Source organism: Cololabis saira, chromosome 12, assembly GCF_033807715.1.
Source record: "Cololabis saira isolate AMF1-May2022 chromosome 12, fColSai1.1, whole genome shotgun sequence".
Classification (NCBI taxonomy): Eukaryota; Metazoa; Chordata; class Actinopteri; order Beloniformes; family Belonidae; genus Cololabis; species Cololabis saira.
The window spans coordinates 35,214,697-35,230,936 of NC_084598.1; the positions used below are offsets into that span (position 1 = coordinate 35,214,697).

The following is a 16,240-nucleotide window of genomic DNA, read 5'->3' on the forward strand; positions in this document are numbered from 1 at the left end:
GATTGTTCCCTATTTATCTTACTGTGTGGAATTGTGGGGATCCACCTTTAAAACCACCTTAAATGCAATAATAAAACTTCAAAAACGAGCCATACGTATCATCAATAAGGCTGATTACTACGCTCACACAGATCCACTTTTTCTAAATTCTCATGTTATTACATTTTATGATTTGTTTTGTTTTAAAATCATGCAAATTATGTTTAAAGCAAAATCAAAAATGCTCCCTGACCCAATACAGAGGTTCTTTTCAATTCAGGAGACTCGTTACAATCTTAGAGGTGTCTGTAATTTCACAGTACAAATGGCTAAAAAAGGTATGAAAAGGAGATGTGTCTCCATCGTTGGAGTTAAATTCTGGAATGATGCCAACATAAATTTAAAAACATGTCATTCTTTTGTTGTATTTAAGAAAATGGTTTGTAAAGCTATTTTTGAAGCTTATAAGTGCAATTGACCATCTGTCAATGTTTCTTTGCTTTTCTATTGTTTCTTTGCTTTTGTTGTTTCTTTGCTTTTCTATTCTCTTTTTGGTTTTCTGGAGGTTGGTAGCCAAAAATAGAAAGTTGTTAATATAGGATAGGCTTTTATAAGCAATTTGCTTCTGCCTATGCCTTTTCAGTTATTGTTCAACACATTTTTTTGGTTTAATAGTTAATGCTGTGTACAATGTTTTTTTGGTGTTGTTTTGTGTTGCAATGACTGAATAAACTTCATTCATTCATTCAAAAAGCAGAGATGAAATCCTGAGGTTCCCAAACCGGATCCCCTCCGGCCCCTGGCTGCGCCTAGAAATCCTGTCCATAAAAATTATGAACAGGACCGGTGACAAAGGGCAGCCCTCCCGGAGTCCAACATGCACCGGGAACAAGTCTGATCTACTGCCGGCAATGCGAACCAAACTCCTGCTTCGATCATACAGAGACCGGACAGCCCTTAATAGAGGGCCCCGGACCCCATACTCACTCAGCACCCCCCACAGAATGGCACGAGGGACACGGTCAAATGCCTTCTCCAGATCCACAAAGCACATGTAGACTGGTTGGGCAAATTCCCATGAACCCTCGAGCACCCTGCGGAGGGTATAGAGCTGGTCCAGTGTTCCACGACCAGGACGAAAACCGCATTGTTCCTCCTGAATCCGAGGTTCAACTATCGGCCGTATTCTATGTATATATGTCTATGGTTTCTTCCCCCAAGCTGTTGCTCTGATGAACTCTCAACACTCATAGAGTCTCAGAGTAATCAATCACTGTGCAATAATAATAATAATGCTAATAATAATAATAACCACAATCATATGCTGTAATAATGCACTTTTCAATAACCACGTCTATCTCATACTGCTACACCTTTCACTTTTTTTTAAATTGTATATACGTTAATAAGAGCCATCATTAGTCTATTTACTGTACAGTGAGCGAAATAACCAAGTCAAATTCCCTGTCTTGTTTGACCTGACTTGGCAAAATAAACCTGATTTTTCTTCTTCTTGAAGCTCCCAGACCCCTGAGGTTCATCTGGATCTGGTTTGTTGTGGTTCCCAAGAACCAGAACCAAGCAAGGTGAGGCAGCGTTCAGTTATTCTGCTCCTCACCGGTGGAACAAACTTCCTGTAGACCTGAGGTCTGCTCCAACTGTCAGCTCCTTTAAATCAGGATAAAAACATTACTGTTTACTGAAGCGTACCATACTCTTCTTCCTGACTGTAGCTGGCCTCGTCAACAAGGCCCCGGACCCCCCTGTCCCCCGTCTACCACAGACTGTCCCCCCACCCCACTCCTACATTACATTAATGTAAAGATCCCACTTCTGACCTTATGCGTCACATTAACACACATCCTAGGTCATCTTGGTACAGACTCATTACTCTGGCACTTTAAAACCAACATGTTGTACATTTTTTCTTTTAATATTATTTGTTCTTTTGTACTGCACCAATCACCACAATAAATTCCTTGTATGTGTTAAACTACTTGGCAATAAACTTCTTTCTGATTCTGATTAAATTAAATTAAATACTTACCTGCTGTACTCTCTCCGATCCGATTCTCTGTCCGATCCGCAGGGTCTGTACCTACTTTTAACAGCAAGCTAAAGACTCAGCTCTTAGCACTTCTGCATCTAGTAAGCTGCACGCACTTTTAGATGTAGCTTTCTTATATATACAAAAAAATTATATTCTATCACTGGCGTGACAGCACCTGTGTACAAGTGGACTCTCAGCAGTCTGACCAGCACTTATCCAGCTGTACCCTCCTATGTGATTTTGTGCTTGTGTTGTTATCTCAGATGTCGCTTTGGATAAAATCATCTACTAAATGACAGTAGTAGTCGTAGTAGTAGTACTCTACTGCCCTTACTTTTTAACAACTTGTGCTTTTTATTATTTTACTTATTTTCTTATAATTTGATTACATTTTACTTTTTATATTTTATTTGTTATTTACTGTTTAATTGTGTCTTGCCGCTTTTAATGTCGATGTAAAGCACTTGAATTACCTTGTGTTGAATTGTGCTATACAAATAAACTTGCCTTGCCTGGTTTTTTTGTGGCGTGTATGAACTCATATCATATTGTATGAGTGTTTATGTAAGTGTCAGAACTTAAATAGATAAAAGGTCTATGAAGTATATTGAAAGTTTTAAATATACAAAAAGTATATGAAATGTTTTTCTTTTCATTGATTTACTGCTCTGTATCGGTATACAGTATGTAGGAGCTGACAGAAATTGATTATAAAAGGGTACTAAGCTAAGCTTCAGCCTACACCTTTTCGGTCTTGTTTTGTTTATATATTTTTGGTCTAATGCAATATTAGGATAATATCATGATTATTTGTTGTTTTGTTTTCTTTCATTTATTTTGTATTTTAATTCTTTTTTTTTTTATAGATTTTTATTGATTTTTATCAAAATGAAACAGACATTAAACAACAAACAAGTGCTCTCTGCAATCACAAAGGTATCAAAACAGGAAGGAAAACATACCACCATCCAAAATAAAATTACTCAAGGTAGGGTTGTCAAAAAAAGGATAAAAAAACGAATAAATAAATAAATAAATAAATAAATAAATAAATAAATAAATAAAAACCCTGCAACCCCACACCCCCCGGACACACTCCTCCAGTCCTACCGCCTCCCCAGCTACCGCCTCAGTCATCTATCCGCATACTGTGCCAACTACCATCTATGTACAGTAGAAGTATATAATAATAATAATAATAATAATAATAATAATAATACAGTACATAGAACAACAACAGAGTGGACGAGGTTAATGAAAATAAAAACAGATAAACAAATAAATAACATACATAATTAAACTTCAAAAATCCTAAATGAATGACATAGATAAAACCATCAAGATGACAAAAATATAAATGTATAAATACCTAAGTTAAATAATTAGACTAATTTAGAACAAAACAAAACAGAACAACGAGGGGGAGGTCTAGAGACAGGTGATAACAGTAGATAGGCACATTATATGCTCACAGATCACCTAGTGGGAATATTCCAGTCCAAGGCATATCTCCCCTTGTATTTGAATTCTTTGGAAATTACCGAAATAAACAAACAACTCAATTTCCCAGAGTTCCGTGCTCCGAGGAGTTACGTGACGTCACAGGACCGACCTGCTGATGACGGTGGCAGCGGCGCAGGGCAGTTAGCAGAGTGGTGATCCTGGGAGGACGAGGGGCTGCCAAAACCACTATTTAATGAAGCAACGCGCCCGAGAAAGGACCGAGAAACATCAAAAACAACGGTGGAAGATGAAGTAGCGGAAAAAAAACATCAATTGTTCGCTGACTGGCTCGTGTTGTGGTGGACCGGCAGTCACATTGTTTTGACGGCCTGTTGCTACACTAGCTGCGGGAGAGAGAGGAGGAGGAACCGCAGAGGACCGGGCTGGAGATCCGGGGGCTGGAGGTCCAGGGACTGGAGGTCCGGGGACTGGATATCCAGGGACTGGCTCTCATTCACACAGGTTTCACGGTCCCTAAACCCAGAAGAAATCTCGTATTGGTGAATAATCAGACCAGGTTGTGACAGCTCGCCCAGCTTTAGCCCTTCCGTGTTTACACGCTGATTGTGTTAAAAAGTTGGCATGTTTGGTGCATTTGTTTCAGGAAGTGTGTTGAGGTGACATGTAAGCTCATTATACTTCTGTCAAACCCAGGCTGGAGGTCGCTGGCTGGATCCAAATAGGTTTTCCCTCTGGTTGAGGTTATTATTTCAGCAAACTCACCTGTTTTTATCTCTCTCTCAAGTCTGTGGGCCACAAAAAAAGGTGTACCCCCCCTCCCAGGTGTCATCTCAGAGTTGAAGAGAAGGCGTTTACACTTTTTCTTTTTCCAAATCTGCCTTTTCCAACACTGACTGACGATCCCAAATGAAAACTCACAGAAAAGTGTGGATTTTGCTGCTTCCAGGACTCCTAGTCTCCGTCTCCTGCTCTGCTTGGCACCACTGACCTCTCACCGACACCCAGGGACAAGTCCAGAAGGAACGGTTTTGCTTTCACACCAGCCGCCTCACAGAGGACCACGATGAACCGCTACCTGCCGGTGGCGAGGCAGCACTTCCTCGCTGCCCTGGCCAGCACCAGCGTGGTGGTAAAAGCGATAAGTGTTGTCGTGGTTCTGCTTTACCTGCTGTCATGGGCTGCCGACACTCCATATGCCCTGGGGATTACCCCCGGCTACCTTTTTCCGCCTAACTTCTGGGTGTGGACGCTGGTGACTCATGGGATGGTGGAGCCGCACATTTGGGGTGTGGTGGCCAATGTGGGGACGGTCATGACCTGCGGACGCCTGCTGGAGCCGTTGTGGGGGGCCCTGGAGCTCCTTATCTTTTTTGCAGTTGTTAATGTGTCAGCAGGACTCCTGGCAGGCCTCTCCTACCTCCTCACCTATGTGGCGACCTTTAACCTGGACTTCCTGTTTGCTGTGCGTGTCCACGGAGGGGCCGGCTTTCTTGGAGGTATCTTGGTTGCACTCAAGCAGACCATGGGAGATACCACGGTGCTCAGAGTGCCACAGGTGAGAGTCCGCTGTGACGTCTACCAAAATTAGTCCAGGGGCCAGAGCCCAAAATTTCACTTGTCAGTGCCACTCAAGGTGACCAAACTTACTTGTGATTTTTGAAAAGATCCATGTTTATAGATGATATTTTGGTAAGATAACCCTTCCTGAGTGGGAGCTGTATCATAGTTATCAGCTCATGAAGTTACCCACCCCCTTCAGAAAATTACATTTTAGATGCTGGTGCATATCCTGGTTTAGACTCATGTACAGGATATCTGTCAATGTGTCACAATATTGTCTTTGGTATTATTTTAAAGGGGACCTTAAGCATTAATTCAAGCTAAGGTGTGAATCTTTCTGACCACTATAGAGGTCACTGCAGCTCTTTAAACTATAAACAACACACATTTTTACACAATTTTTGCCTAAATGATATATTATCTTTTATCCCTGTGTCATCTAGGAACAACAGAGACACAAAATACATAAACTGGAATACTCACAGGACCCTAAGGATTCAGGAAATGTATAATACACCCAATTTAGAATCATCAATTAACCTGAAGGGGGTGGGTAACTTCATGAGCTGATAACTATGATACAGCTGCCACTCAGGAAGGGTTAAATAATATATAATTGTTAAAGGTCATTGTGAGCCTTAAACTAGAAGAGCATCATTAGGCTCCTATGAAACTATAACAGCCACTAGGCTAATGTCACAAACTGGTCTTTATCATGCAAATACAGGACATAAAGGACATAATGAGATAAAGAATCAGTTTAGTTTTATAAACAACATTAGAGACACAAAATACAAAAAAATAAAAATACAAAAACTGGAATACTCACAGGACCTTAAGGATTCAGGAAACGTATAATACACCCAATTTAGAATCATCAATTAACCTGAAGGGGGTGGTAACTTCATGAGCTGATAACTATGATACAGCTGCCACTCAGGAAGGTTGTCATACCAAAATATCATCTATAGACATGGATCTTTTCAAAAATCATAAGTAAGTTTGGTCACGTTGAGTGGTACTGATATCTGGTCTGGCCCATGGACTAAATGTACTGAGCTTCTGTTTTTAGTTTTATTGTCGTTTTTTTTTTTTTTTTTTTTGGAGAACAAAAAACTGGTGACACAATAAACATCTAACAACTAGCCACTGACATCTGTATACAGGGGGCTTTATCAGAGTTATTATTAGCACAAATTTAGTCTGAATTATATAATAGTATATATAATAGTCTGTATTATATAGTCTGAAATTAAGACAAGTCCTAATTTCACTTAAAATAGAATAAAATTAAAAAACTATTTGCTTTCGTTTTGGATTAAAGGGACAAAACACTCCACTGATGCTTAAGATTTTGCCGTGGTGGAGTATTCATAAATGTAAATGTAAATTTATTGGAGTTTTATTTTGGAGAACAAAAAAAACACTGGTGATACATGGGGCAGCGCTGTTATGTGGGGAAAATTCAATAAACATCTAACAACTAGCCACTGACATCTGTATACAAGTGACTTTATCAGAGTTATTATTAGCACAAATTGAGGACAGACAAGTCATTTAACTTAAAATAGAATAAAATAAAAAGCTATTTGATTTGGTTTTAGATTAGAGGGACAAAACACTCCACTGATGTGTGCAGGTGGATGCTTAACATTTTGCTCTGGTGGAGTATTTATAAATGTAAATGAAAAGATTGTTTACATCTGAGGTAGCAAAAGGCAAACCAGACCTAGCCTAAGCTAGCAAACATACCTTTCTGTTTGCTTATGTCTGCAGAACAAACTGGAGCAAAATACTCCAATCCACTTTATTTATATAGCACATTTTAAAAACAACAAGGTTACCAAAGTGCTGCACAATGAGTACAGCAAGAGATAATAAAATAGTAAAAACTAAAAACGGAATAAAATAGATAAGAGCACATAAAAGCACGAAATAAAAACACACCAGACAGACAAGCACGAAATAAAAACACACCAGACAGACAAGCACGAAATAAAAACACACCAGACAGACAAGCACGAAATAAAAACACACCAGACAGACAATAACCAGTGATTCATAAACATAAAAGACAGGACAGAGACCACACAACTCTCATGCTGGATTAAAAGCCAAAGAATAAAAATAAGTTTTAAGACGAGATTTAAAAATTTCGAGTGTGGACCACACACTCCACCACATGCAACTCTGATGCAGTACGCCACACCAGTTTTACATATTCATACTTGCTGAAACGTGTTGTGTTTCACTTTTTTCTTTAGTAGTAGTATTGGTTTAAAAGAATGAAACAGCACCTAACAGACTAGAACAATTTAAGTCATGAGTTTCTTCATTTTTCATTTCATTTTATTCTTTATTTCATTCAAAAAACAAAACAATTTAAAACAAACACAAATACAAACGTTCCCAACCTATGAATGAAAAGGGAGCAGAACGAAGAAGAATCTTATCTGATCTGCCCCCTTTCACAAATAACATAAATAATGTTAATATTTATCTTCTTGAGCAGTTGTGATATCTGAATTTCCCCCGTGGCGATCAATAAAGTAATCTATATCTTAATCTTAAATTGTACTGCAGTTTTTGAACACTGCAGGTCCTAAAGTCACAGGGTTCGATCAGATATAAAAGACTGTGTGTCTTATAACGACACAAAGAGTACATTTATATTGATCTAAAGATTTGTATACACAAACATTTTCTGTTTTATACACACTCAAGTAAATGTATGTTAGCAAATGCATCTACTCACTTGGATACGTTTAAACATTCCTTGTCAAGAACACTATCGTGTAATTTCTGTGTATAACAGTTATTGACAATTGGTCTAAGCTGAAATGTAGTTAGGTGTTGTCCTACACTAATATTCTTAGATGAATACACCAGAAACACAAACCAACATAACTGGACTAACTACACCATCTACATATCTCTATTCAGATTCTTAATTATAAAATAACATTTTATGAATAATTTCATTATTAGACTTTTCAAAAAGTAGATTAGACCATAAAAAAATACAAATTGGCTGAGGAAAAATGATGCTGCATCTATCGGACTAGTTTTCCAACAGCTTTTTTTGGTTAGTTACATGGTAGGCTGTAGCTTAATTGTACTACTATTATTTCACAAAGTAAAGTTTGTGCCCCTTTCCATCCACATGAATGCTCCTTGTTTTCCTTATGGGAACATCATCAGCCAGTGTGAGATACCTGTGCAGTTGCTTAGATGTCACCTTGAGCTACTTTATGATGTGGAGGACTATTACACAATAACATTATTGTTGTTGTTGTTGTTGTTGTTGTTTTTATGATTATGTGTTGTAGTATATTATAGTATACTATATTATACATAGTTCTTATACCTACATATTAGGGCTGGGCGATATGGACCAATAGTCATATCTCGATATTTTCTAGCTGAATGGCGATACTCGATATATATCGATATTTTTTCTGCGACATAATTGGGGTTTCCCCCAAAGCATTATAGCATAGCATCTTTGTTAGCATCTCTGTTAGCATCTCTGTTAGCTTCATTTTTTTCTGAGGCAAACCATTAAAAAAACAGTCAGTTTTAATACAAAGCCTCGTGCCAAATGTCACACAGGTACCTTTATTATTAGAGGTCTGCACAATATCAAAATGTATAAAACAAATGAAATAAAAATAAACTGCCAGCATAGAATAAAAATGCTTCTTGAATAAAATAAAACAAATATCCCTTTCCTGCATAACAATTAAATTAAAATACACTGTGCAATTAATACAATGTAGACAGTAACAGGCAGACTTTTCCACTGAGGTTGACAGTTGTGCAAATAACAAAACATTTGTGCAAATCTCAAATAAAACATTCAAGTCAATTTGTCACAAAATAAGCTATAAAATCAAAATCATAAAAAAAAATTTTAATCGATATAAACGATATTGTCTCGTACCATATCGCGTTTGAAAATATATCGATATATATTAAAATCTCGATATATCGCCCAGCCCTAATACATGCATACATACATACATATATATATATATATATATATATATATATATGTTATGTACTAGTTGTGTAGTTATATACATGTATAGTTATTAGATTAGATTATCCTTTATTTCTCCCTCAATGGGGAAATTCACTTTGTGCAGCAGCAGTACACTTAACACACATGCAGGGAAAGGGTAAAAAAGTAAAAAATATATAATTACGAAATATAAAACAGTATATACCTGTACATTGGAATGAAAAATAAAAGTAGTGCAGTACGGGAAAGAGAGAAAAACAGTGCAAAAAAGCAGGTAGGATGTGTACGAGGTAGACGGATATTGCACATGTTGTTATTGCACATGTTATAGTCCATTTCTACTGAGAGCAGGCCCGGTTGCCTGGTTGTACAGTCTGATGGCCGCGGGGAGGAAGGACCTGCGATGCCTCTCAGTGACGCATCGCGGGTGACGAAGCCGGTCGGTGACGAAACCGGTCGCTGACGGAGCTCTCCAGGGTTCTGACACTCTCGTGGAGGGGGTGGGAGACCTTGTCCATGATGGATAGTATAGTAATCGCCTGCGAATTCCAGACTTTTATTAAAGCCTGACTTGTAATTGTGGATTTCCCATTAAAAACACTTTATTTTTTGAAATTCAAACTAATATCCTAAGACCCGGTGTACACGTATGTGGACATCACTTGTTTTGTTGTCTATTTCAAAACATTTAATTTCTTTATGGGGGCCCAAAGCACCAATAAAAAGAAAATCACACTAGGTCTTAGGAGCTTAGTAGCAAAATGGTTCCAGAAATACAGAAGCGTTTAAAAATTTTCCTGCACAACTATAATTTTATGTGAAATGTGTGACTTGACTCATTTCTCTTATATCTGTTGACCAGGTTAGGACATGAAGCCTATCAATGTTTAGGGTTTTATGTCACGTAAATGGACCAACAATTTTCCCTTCTCATTTTAGGTGAGACTGAAAGCAGCGCCGGCTTTGGTCCTCCTCTTCTTGGGCTTACTCCGCCTGTCTGGGCTGCTGGAGAGCTCGGCCCCCCTGGCTGCGTACAGCTACGGCGCCCTGGCCGGGTGGGTGTACCTGCGCTTCTACCAGAGACACAGCCGGGGCCGGGGGGACATGTCGGACCATTTTGCCTTTGCCAGCTTCTTCCCTGAGGCCGTGCAGCCGGCCGTGGGGCTGCTGGCAGGGCTGGTCCACGCGGCCCTGGTGAAGGTCAAGGTGTGCCGGAAGATGGTGAAGCGATACGACGTGGGGGCGCCGTCTTCCATCACCATCAGCCTGCCAGGGACAGACCCGCAGGATGCAGAGAGGAGGAGGTGAGACACGTCCAGGATCCATTAAAGGAAAACAAACACAGATTCAGAAGCAGTTTTACTTTAACAGTAATGTAGAGGAACATTTTTTTTAACAAGTTTCAATATTTTTTTTAATTTGGAATTACAGATTTCAAAGGGAAATCTAATAATAATAATAATAATTAATAATAATAATAATGCATTCTATTTGTAAGGCACTCTTCGGGCCAATCCCAATACACCCCATACTTTCTACCACTACCCCTAAAAAAGAAGCCACAGATTTTAGGGCACTTGAAATCTTCCCAGGGGCCTGTCCCAATACACCCACTACTCCTACTTTTCAGCACCACCCCTAAATTTTGCGTGCTACGTCATCAAAATATTGATTTTATTCACTAAAAAATAAGAAATGTCCGCCATATTTTTTTTTTATTCAGTCCGCAAATGACTGACGAAAAGCATTCTGGGAAATTTATCTGGCCATAGGTCAGCTAGTGAGCATCGGAAAACACTCGCTCTGTAGGGCCAGATTCATACTCACTATCCATAAATAAGCACACTCCCCCTAGGTGAAAAGAGGAATTGGGACACCACTACCCTCACGGGAATGCGCAAAATTTAGGGATAGGGCTGAAAAGTAGGGGTAGGGGGTGTATTGGGACAGGGCCTTCATCCAAGAATCTCAGAGTGCTACAGAGCCAGTACACATTTAAAACTAACAATAATAAGTCATAAAACTTAACTCAAAAACACCTTCCTGAATAAAAGGGTTTTTAGGCCAGTCTTAAAAGAATCCAGAGTCTGTGCCGCCCTTAGATGGTCAGGGAGACGGTTCCATAAGCGGGGAGCTACTGAGCAGAAGGCCGGGTCGCCCATGGTGCGGAGCTTGGTGTTGGGAACCTGGAGGAGCAAGCGGTTTGTAGATCTGAGGATGCGGGTAGAGCTTTGGGGAGTAATGAGTTCTTGTAAGTACGGAGGTGCATGTCCATTTATGCATTTATGGGTGAGGAGTAGGACTTTGTATTCAATCTGGGTTGAGACAGGGAGCCAGTGGAGTGAGTGGAGAACGGGTGTTATGTGCTCATATTCCGGGACTCTCATCAGGATCCTGGCAGAGCTGTTTTGAATGTATTGCAGTTTCTGGATGTTCCTGCCAGTGATCCCAGTGAAGAGTGAGTTACAGTAGTCCAGTCTAGAGGAGATGAATGCGTGGACGAGCTTCTCTGCATCAGACAGGGTTAAAGTGGAGCAGAGTTTGGAGATGTTTTTGAGACGATAAAAGGAGGTTTGGTCAGGTGAGGATCAAACTTAACTCCCAGATTAGTGACTGGAGGAGACGGGTATGACCTGAGCATCGAAGGTGAGGTGAGTTCTGGAGGATAACTGAACCTGGTGTGGAGTGCCAACAAGGAGGGCTTTGGTTTTGCTACCGTTTATTTATTATCATTTATTACTAATTTACATTAGTACATTAATGAATAATCGAACTAGAGCTATTTGGAGTGTGTGATTATTTATGGTTATTTTCCAGGTCAGTTAACCGATGCAAAGAACCTCCGAGACGATTTACAAAGTTCTGCTCAAGATGTTTTAACCCTTGTGCTGTCTTTGGGTCAAAATGACCCAATTCTTCTATCCTTCTTTCCTCCTGCCATGCTCTCTCCTTCCTTCTTCCTTTCCTCTTTTCCTCCTTTTTTACCCTCCTTTACTCCTTTTTCTTCCTACCTCCCTTTCGTCATTCGTTCCTTTATTACCTTCTTTGCTTTTCCTTCCTTCTTTCCTTATTTTCTCCATTCCTTCCTTCTTCCCTCCCTTCTTTCCTTTTCTCCCTTCTTTCCTTCCTTTCTCCCTTCCTTCCATCTTTTCTCCCTTCCTTACTCCCTTTCCTACTTCCTTCCTTCTTTCCTTCTTTCTCCCTTCCTTCCATCTTTTCTCCCTTCTTTCCTCCCTTCCATCTTTTCTCCCTTTCCTACTTCCTTCCTTCTTTCCTACTTTTCTCCTTTCTCCCTTCCTTCCATCTTTTCTCCCTTCCTTACTCCCTTTCCTACTTCCTTCCTTCTTTTCTCCTTTCTCCCTTACTTCCTTCTTTCCTTCCTTCCATCTTTTCTCCCTTCCTTCCTTCCATCTTTTCTCCCTTCTTTCCTCCCTTCCATCTTTTCTCCCTTTCCTACTTCCTTCCTTCTTTCCTACTTTTCTCCTTTCTCCCTTCCTTCCTTCTTTTCTCCCTTCCTTACTCCCTTTCCTACTTCCTTCCTTCTTTTCTCCTTTCTCCCTTACTTCCTTCTTTCCTTCCTTCCATCTTTTCTCCCTTCCTTCATTCCTTCTTTTCTCCCTTCACCCTCCCTTGACCCAAACACAGCACAAGGGTTAAGACATGAAAAAAAAACTACACTTCCAGCTAACTTTTCTCCGATTTTAATGATGAACATCTATCTCTCCCTTCCTTCCAGACAACTGGCCCTGAAAGCTCTGAACGAGCGTCTAAAGCGAGTGGAGGACCAGTCTGCTTGGCCCAGCATGGATGACGAGGAAGATGACGAAGAGGACGAGGTCAGAACGGACACACAGCCGCTCCTCCCAGTGGGGCGTGACCCGCCGTCCTCCGGGGGAGCCATGGTCCCGTCCCTCTCCTCCGCCTCCTCCCCGGGGTCACAGGGCAGCGGAGCGCCGTCCTCGGGCGCAGTGCAACACTCCGAGTCCAGCATTATCAGTTTTGAGGACGCACCTCCTAGATCATAGCAAGAGGAGCACATGCAAGTGTGTAGATATACACCGTAAGTTTGGCGTCACTGGCAAGTATACGAGTGCGTCCAGCGTCCCTGACTAGTATACATACGTGTTCAGTGACAGTGATAAGATGTACACACGATATGTAAAAGAAAAAACACATGTGTGGCGAGTTTAATATACACAGCCTTGCCCTCACAAACACTGTCAGCGTTATTGTGAAGCCCAGAAGACTGTACAGCGCTTCCCCTTCAGAAATGTCGGTTTTACCTGCTCAGTACAGTCGGGCTCACTTGCAACTTAATTCTTCTCCGCCTTTCCGAAGGCAGCAGAGAGTCAGAAAATTCTGTGTGGTTTGGATTCAATCCCAATTTGCAGAACTCTGATCCCTGCTACGTGTGTCTCTTTCTCTTTACTTTCTAAATAAATAACAAAAAAACGATGTACAAAATTCTTTTTTTTTTTGTCTTTTTCAGAGCAGCCATATTTGTTGTTTTGCCTGCACAGAGAAAAGCGTTAATAATAGGAATTCATTCTTTGATTCTTTATGAATCGCCAGTTTGATGAGCGCGGAGAAACGCCGCAGGTGACTTTGTCTGCTGGTTTGCGTGTTGCAGACGTGCGTCTTGCAAATGTGCGTGCAACGAAAAGCATGTGCCGTGTACCGACCTGCTGGACTAAAGGAGAGATGCTGCTGCCGGTTTGTCGCGCTAGATACACTGCACTACTAAACTTCCAGGTCTGAAGGAGTTCCAGGTGGAACAGAAGTGCGTAGAGCAATTAATTTAGCACCTGATCCCGATCTGGAATCACAGATGGAGAAATGGACCATACACCCCTTTTTTTTTTTTGTTTGGAACTCCTTTGCTCCTGCAATGGATAACCTTTTTTTCTTCTCTTTTTCTCCCATCTAGGCCACTAAAAGAAATAAAAACAGAAATCTCTCTTTCTGTTGACTATAAAGACATGTTAGCAATGTTGCACTCAAAACACGTCTGTGGATGATAATCCAGTTTTAACGAGTTATGGGTTGGTTTAAAGCTTTTTATTAAATTCCAGGTCTAATCCTGAGCACCATCCTGCACCTTTTGTCGTTTTTACTATTTTAGATCTGATAATATGTGAAAGATAAGCTTTTGAATAATATTGATGCATATGATAAAGAGTGCTGGTTGTTATCTGTGGATCTGTAAGTCATCTGAACCCTCACAAATGTGGATAAATGCTGACTGCAAGAGAAAAGTACAGAGTCGCCTTGATGCATATTTACAGTCTGTGCCGAGTCATCATTCCTTAGTTGCAGTTTAGGATTTTTGAATGTTCTGTTTCTCAGAGTTTGGACGCCAGCCCATGAGGATAAATGAAACCATAAACTGATTTCTGTATTGATTAGTATTCGGTCCGTCGTACAGTTCCCATTCACATCATTTGGACTTTTATTTTCTTAAATCAAAGGGTTTGGTGCAAGCAGTGATGAACACATTTCTGAGGTGATTTATGGGCAGCTAAATTGTTTCATCAAGACAAAAATGAACTTCATGCACATGTAAAGGTCATTCTTGTAAATGCTGCATGGTATTCAGGCTATAATCAAATCACCGGAAGCCCGTTTCACCTTCACGTTCATTACAGCAGTTTGCATTTCAGCCTTCGTAATGACAAACCAGCCCATCATTTCTGAAAGCGTCAACAACTTATGTGAGAAATTTGGTTTCCCTATTGCGTTGCCGAACTTCAATTTAAAAAGCAGTACGTGAGGTGATGTGGACGATCTCGTTTCCACGGAGACAGTTCAGTGTGTAAACGTCTTCCTGGAAAAGGTTTGATCTGACATGTTTGGCAAAAGTGGATTGGTTGTTAGAGCTAAATGATTCTTTCTTCTGTACCTTTACAGGTTTTGGAATAACAGTCCACTTTTTTTTTTTTTTTAAATTGTCCCTAAATAAAACACTATATGAATTGATTTCAGACTGGTTCCTCGTGTGTTGGAAGCCCCGTGGGAGCGTGTCTGCAGTAGATACGAGGTTTATAAGGAAGCGTTCAGAAAACGGCGGAAATGGTCTGTAAAAACTGACATCTGTTAATTTCAGCAGTTGAAAGAATTACGTTCAGAATAAAGACGGATGACTTTGTATGTGTTCTACCTTTGTTTTTACTTTTATGTTCCTTCTGCTGCTGTATTGGTCCTTGTATCAGTAAATACGAATTAATGGACAGAGGAATTAGACGCAGTACCTTTTTTAGGCCGATCCCGAGTCCAGTGGAGCTTCAGAGTGGATAAAGTTGAGCTGCACTCGCATATCTGACGTCTCAAACCGCAACCGACCATTGCAAATATTCACAGTAGCATTTGTTTGAAAATAGTCCAAATAACCTTGTATATAATTGCATACATTTACAGTGCAATTACAGTTTTATGCTGTTTTTTTTTTAATACTTTTTACATGCAAGTCTGATAATTAGCTCAGCTTTCCGCGCACATCAGCTTGCAATGCGCAATAAAGTCAGCAACACGGTTGAACACACCCTAACTTTGCTGCCTGCAGATAACTGAGGTTGCCTAATGTGGTGAAGTTGTCTTTTTTTTCCCCCTTCTTCTTTTTTTGGGGTAATACTGAAGGAACATTTAGGTTGGCAGCCTCACGGTTTTAGACTGAGCTTGCTCAGTCTGACTTTCAGCCTCCAACCATGTTCCCTTGCTTTTTTCGGTTGTTTGTTTTGGTTTTTCTCCCTTCTCCTGCAGTCCCATTTGTTCCATCTGCAAACCTCAAAGACGAGAGAGGATTGCGGCTGCATGCTGTCAAACTAAGAAAAGTGCAGGCAAAAATGAATAACATCAGTGATATTCAGCAGTAGTGATTATTGAAGTGGCCTCCGTTTACAGCGGCCAAACTGCAAACACTGCAATTTGTCAGTTTGTTTACAAACTCTGTCATTTATTTCTTTCCTTTACTCAAGTGTTTGGTCATAATTGCAGATGCACCATGGGCTGATGTTCTTTAACTAGTTTCTCCTAAACATGACCTTTTTCTTGGTTGGGCAAAGATGGAGAGAACCATTAATCAGAACTAGATGATTATTTCTCCACTGAATGTCCAGTGTTTGTTTGTATGGGTTATTGATCCCTAAAATCAGTTTTGGATGAAGCAA

The 16,240-nt window shown here is 40.2% G+C and overlaps 1 protein-coding gene across 1 annotated transcript; it reads left to right on the forward strand.

The window, feature by feature from the left end:
* The first annotated feature begins 4,357 nt into the window (after positions 1–4,357).
* Positions 4,358–15,051, forward strand: tmem115 (transmembrane protein 115). Its single transcript, XM_061736701.1, has 3 exons — positions 4,358–5,048; positions 10,017–10,381; positions 12,814–15,051. The coding sequence occupies exons 1-3, from the start codon at positions 4,557–4,559 to the stop codon at positions 13,100–13,102; spliced, it is 1,146 nt and encodes a 381-aa protein (XP_061592685.1). The 5' UTR covers positions 4,358–4,556; the 3' UTR covers positions 13,103–15,051.
* The last annotated feature ends 1,189 nt before the right edge of the window (positions 15,052–16,240 follow it).

Excerpts from the sequence above, each read along its gene's own strand:
- tmem115 (XM_061736701.1), top strand. The coding sequence starts at position 4,557 with ATGAACCGCTACCTGCCGGTGGCGAGGCAGCACTTCCTCGCTGCCCTG. Across the intron at positions 5,049-10,016 it reads CGGTGCTCAGAGTGCCACAG|GTGAGACTGAAAGCAGCGCC; the intron begins GTGAGAGTCCGC and ends TTCTCATTTTAG. Across the intron at positions 10,382-12,813 it reads CAGGATGCAGAGAGGAGGAG|ACAACTGGCCCTGAAAGCTC; the intron begins GTGAGACACGTC and ends CCTTCCTTCCAG.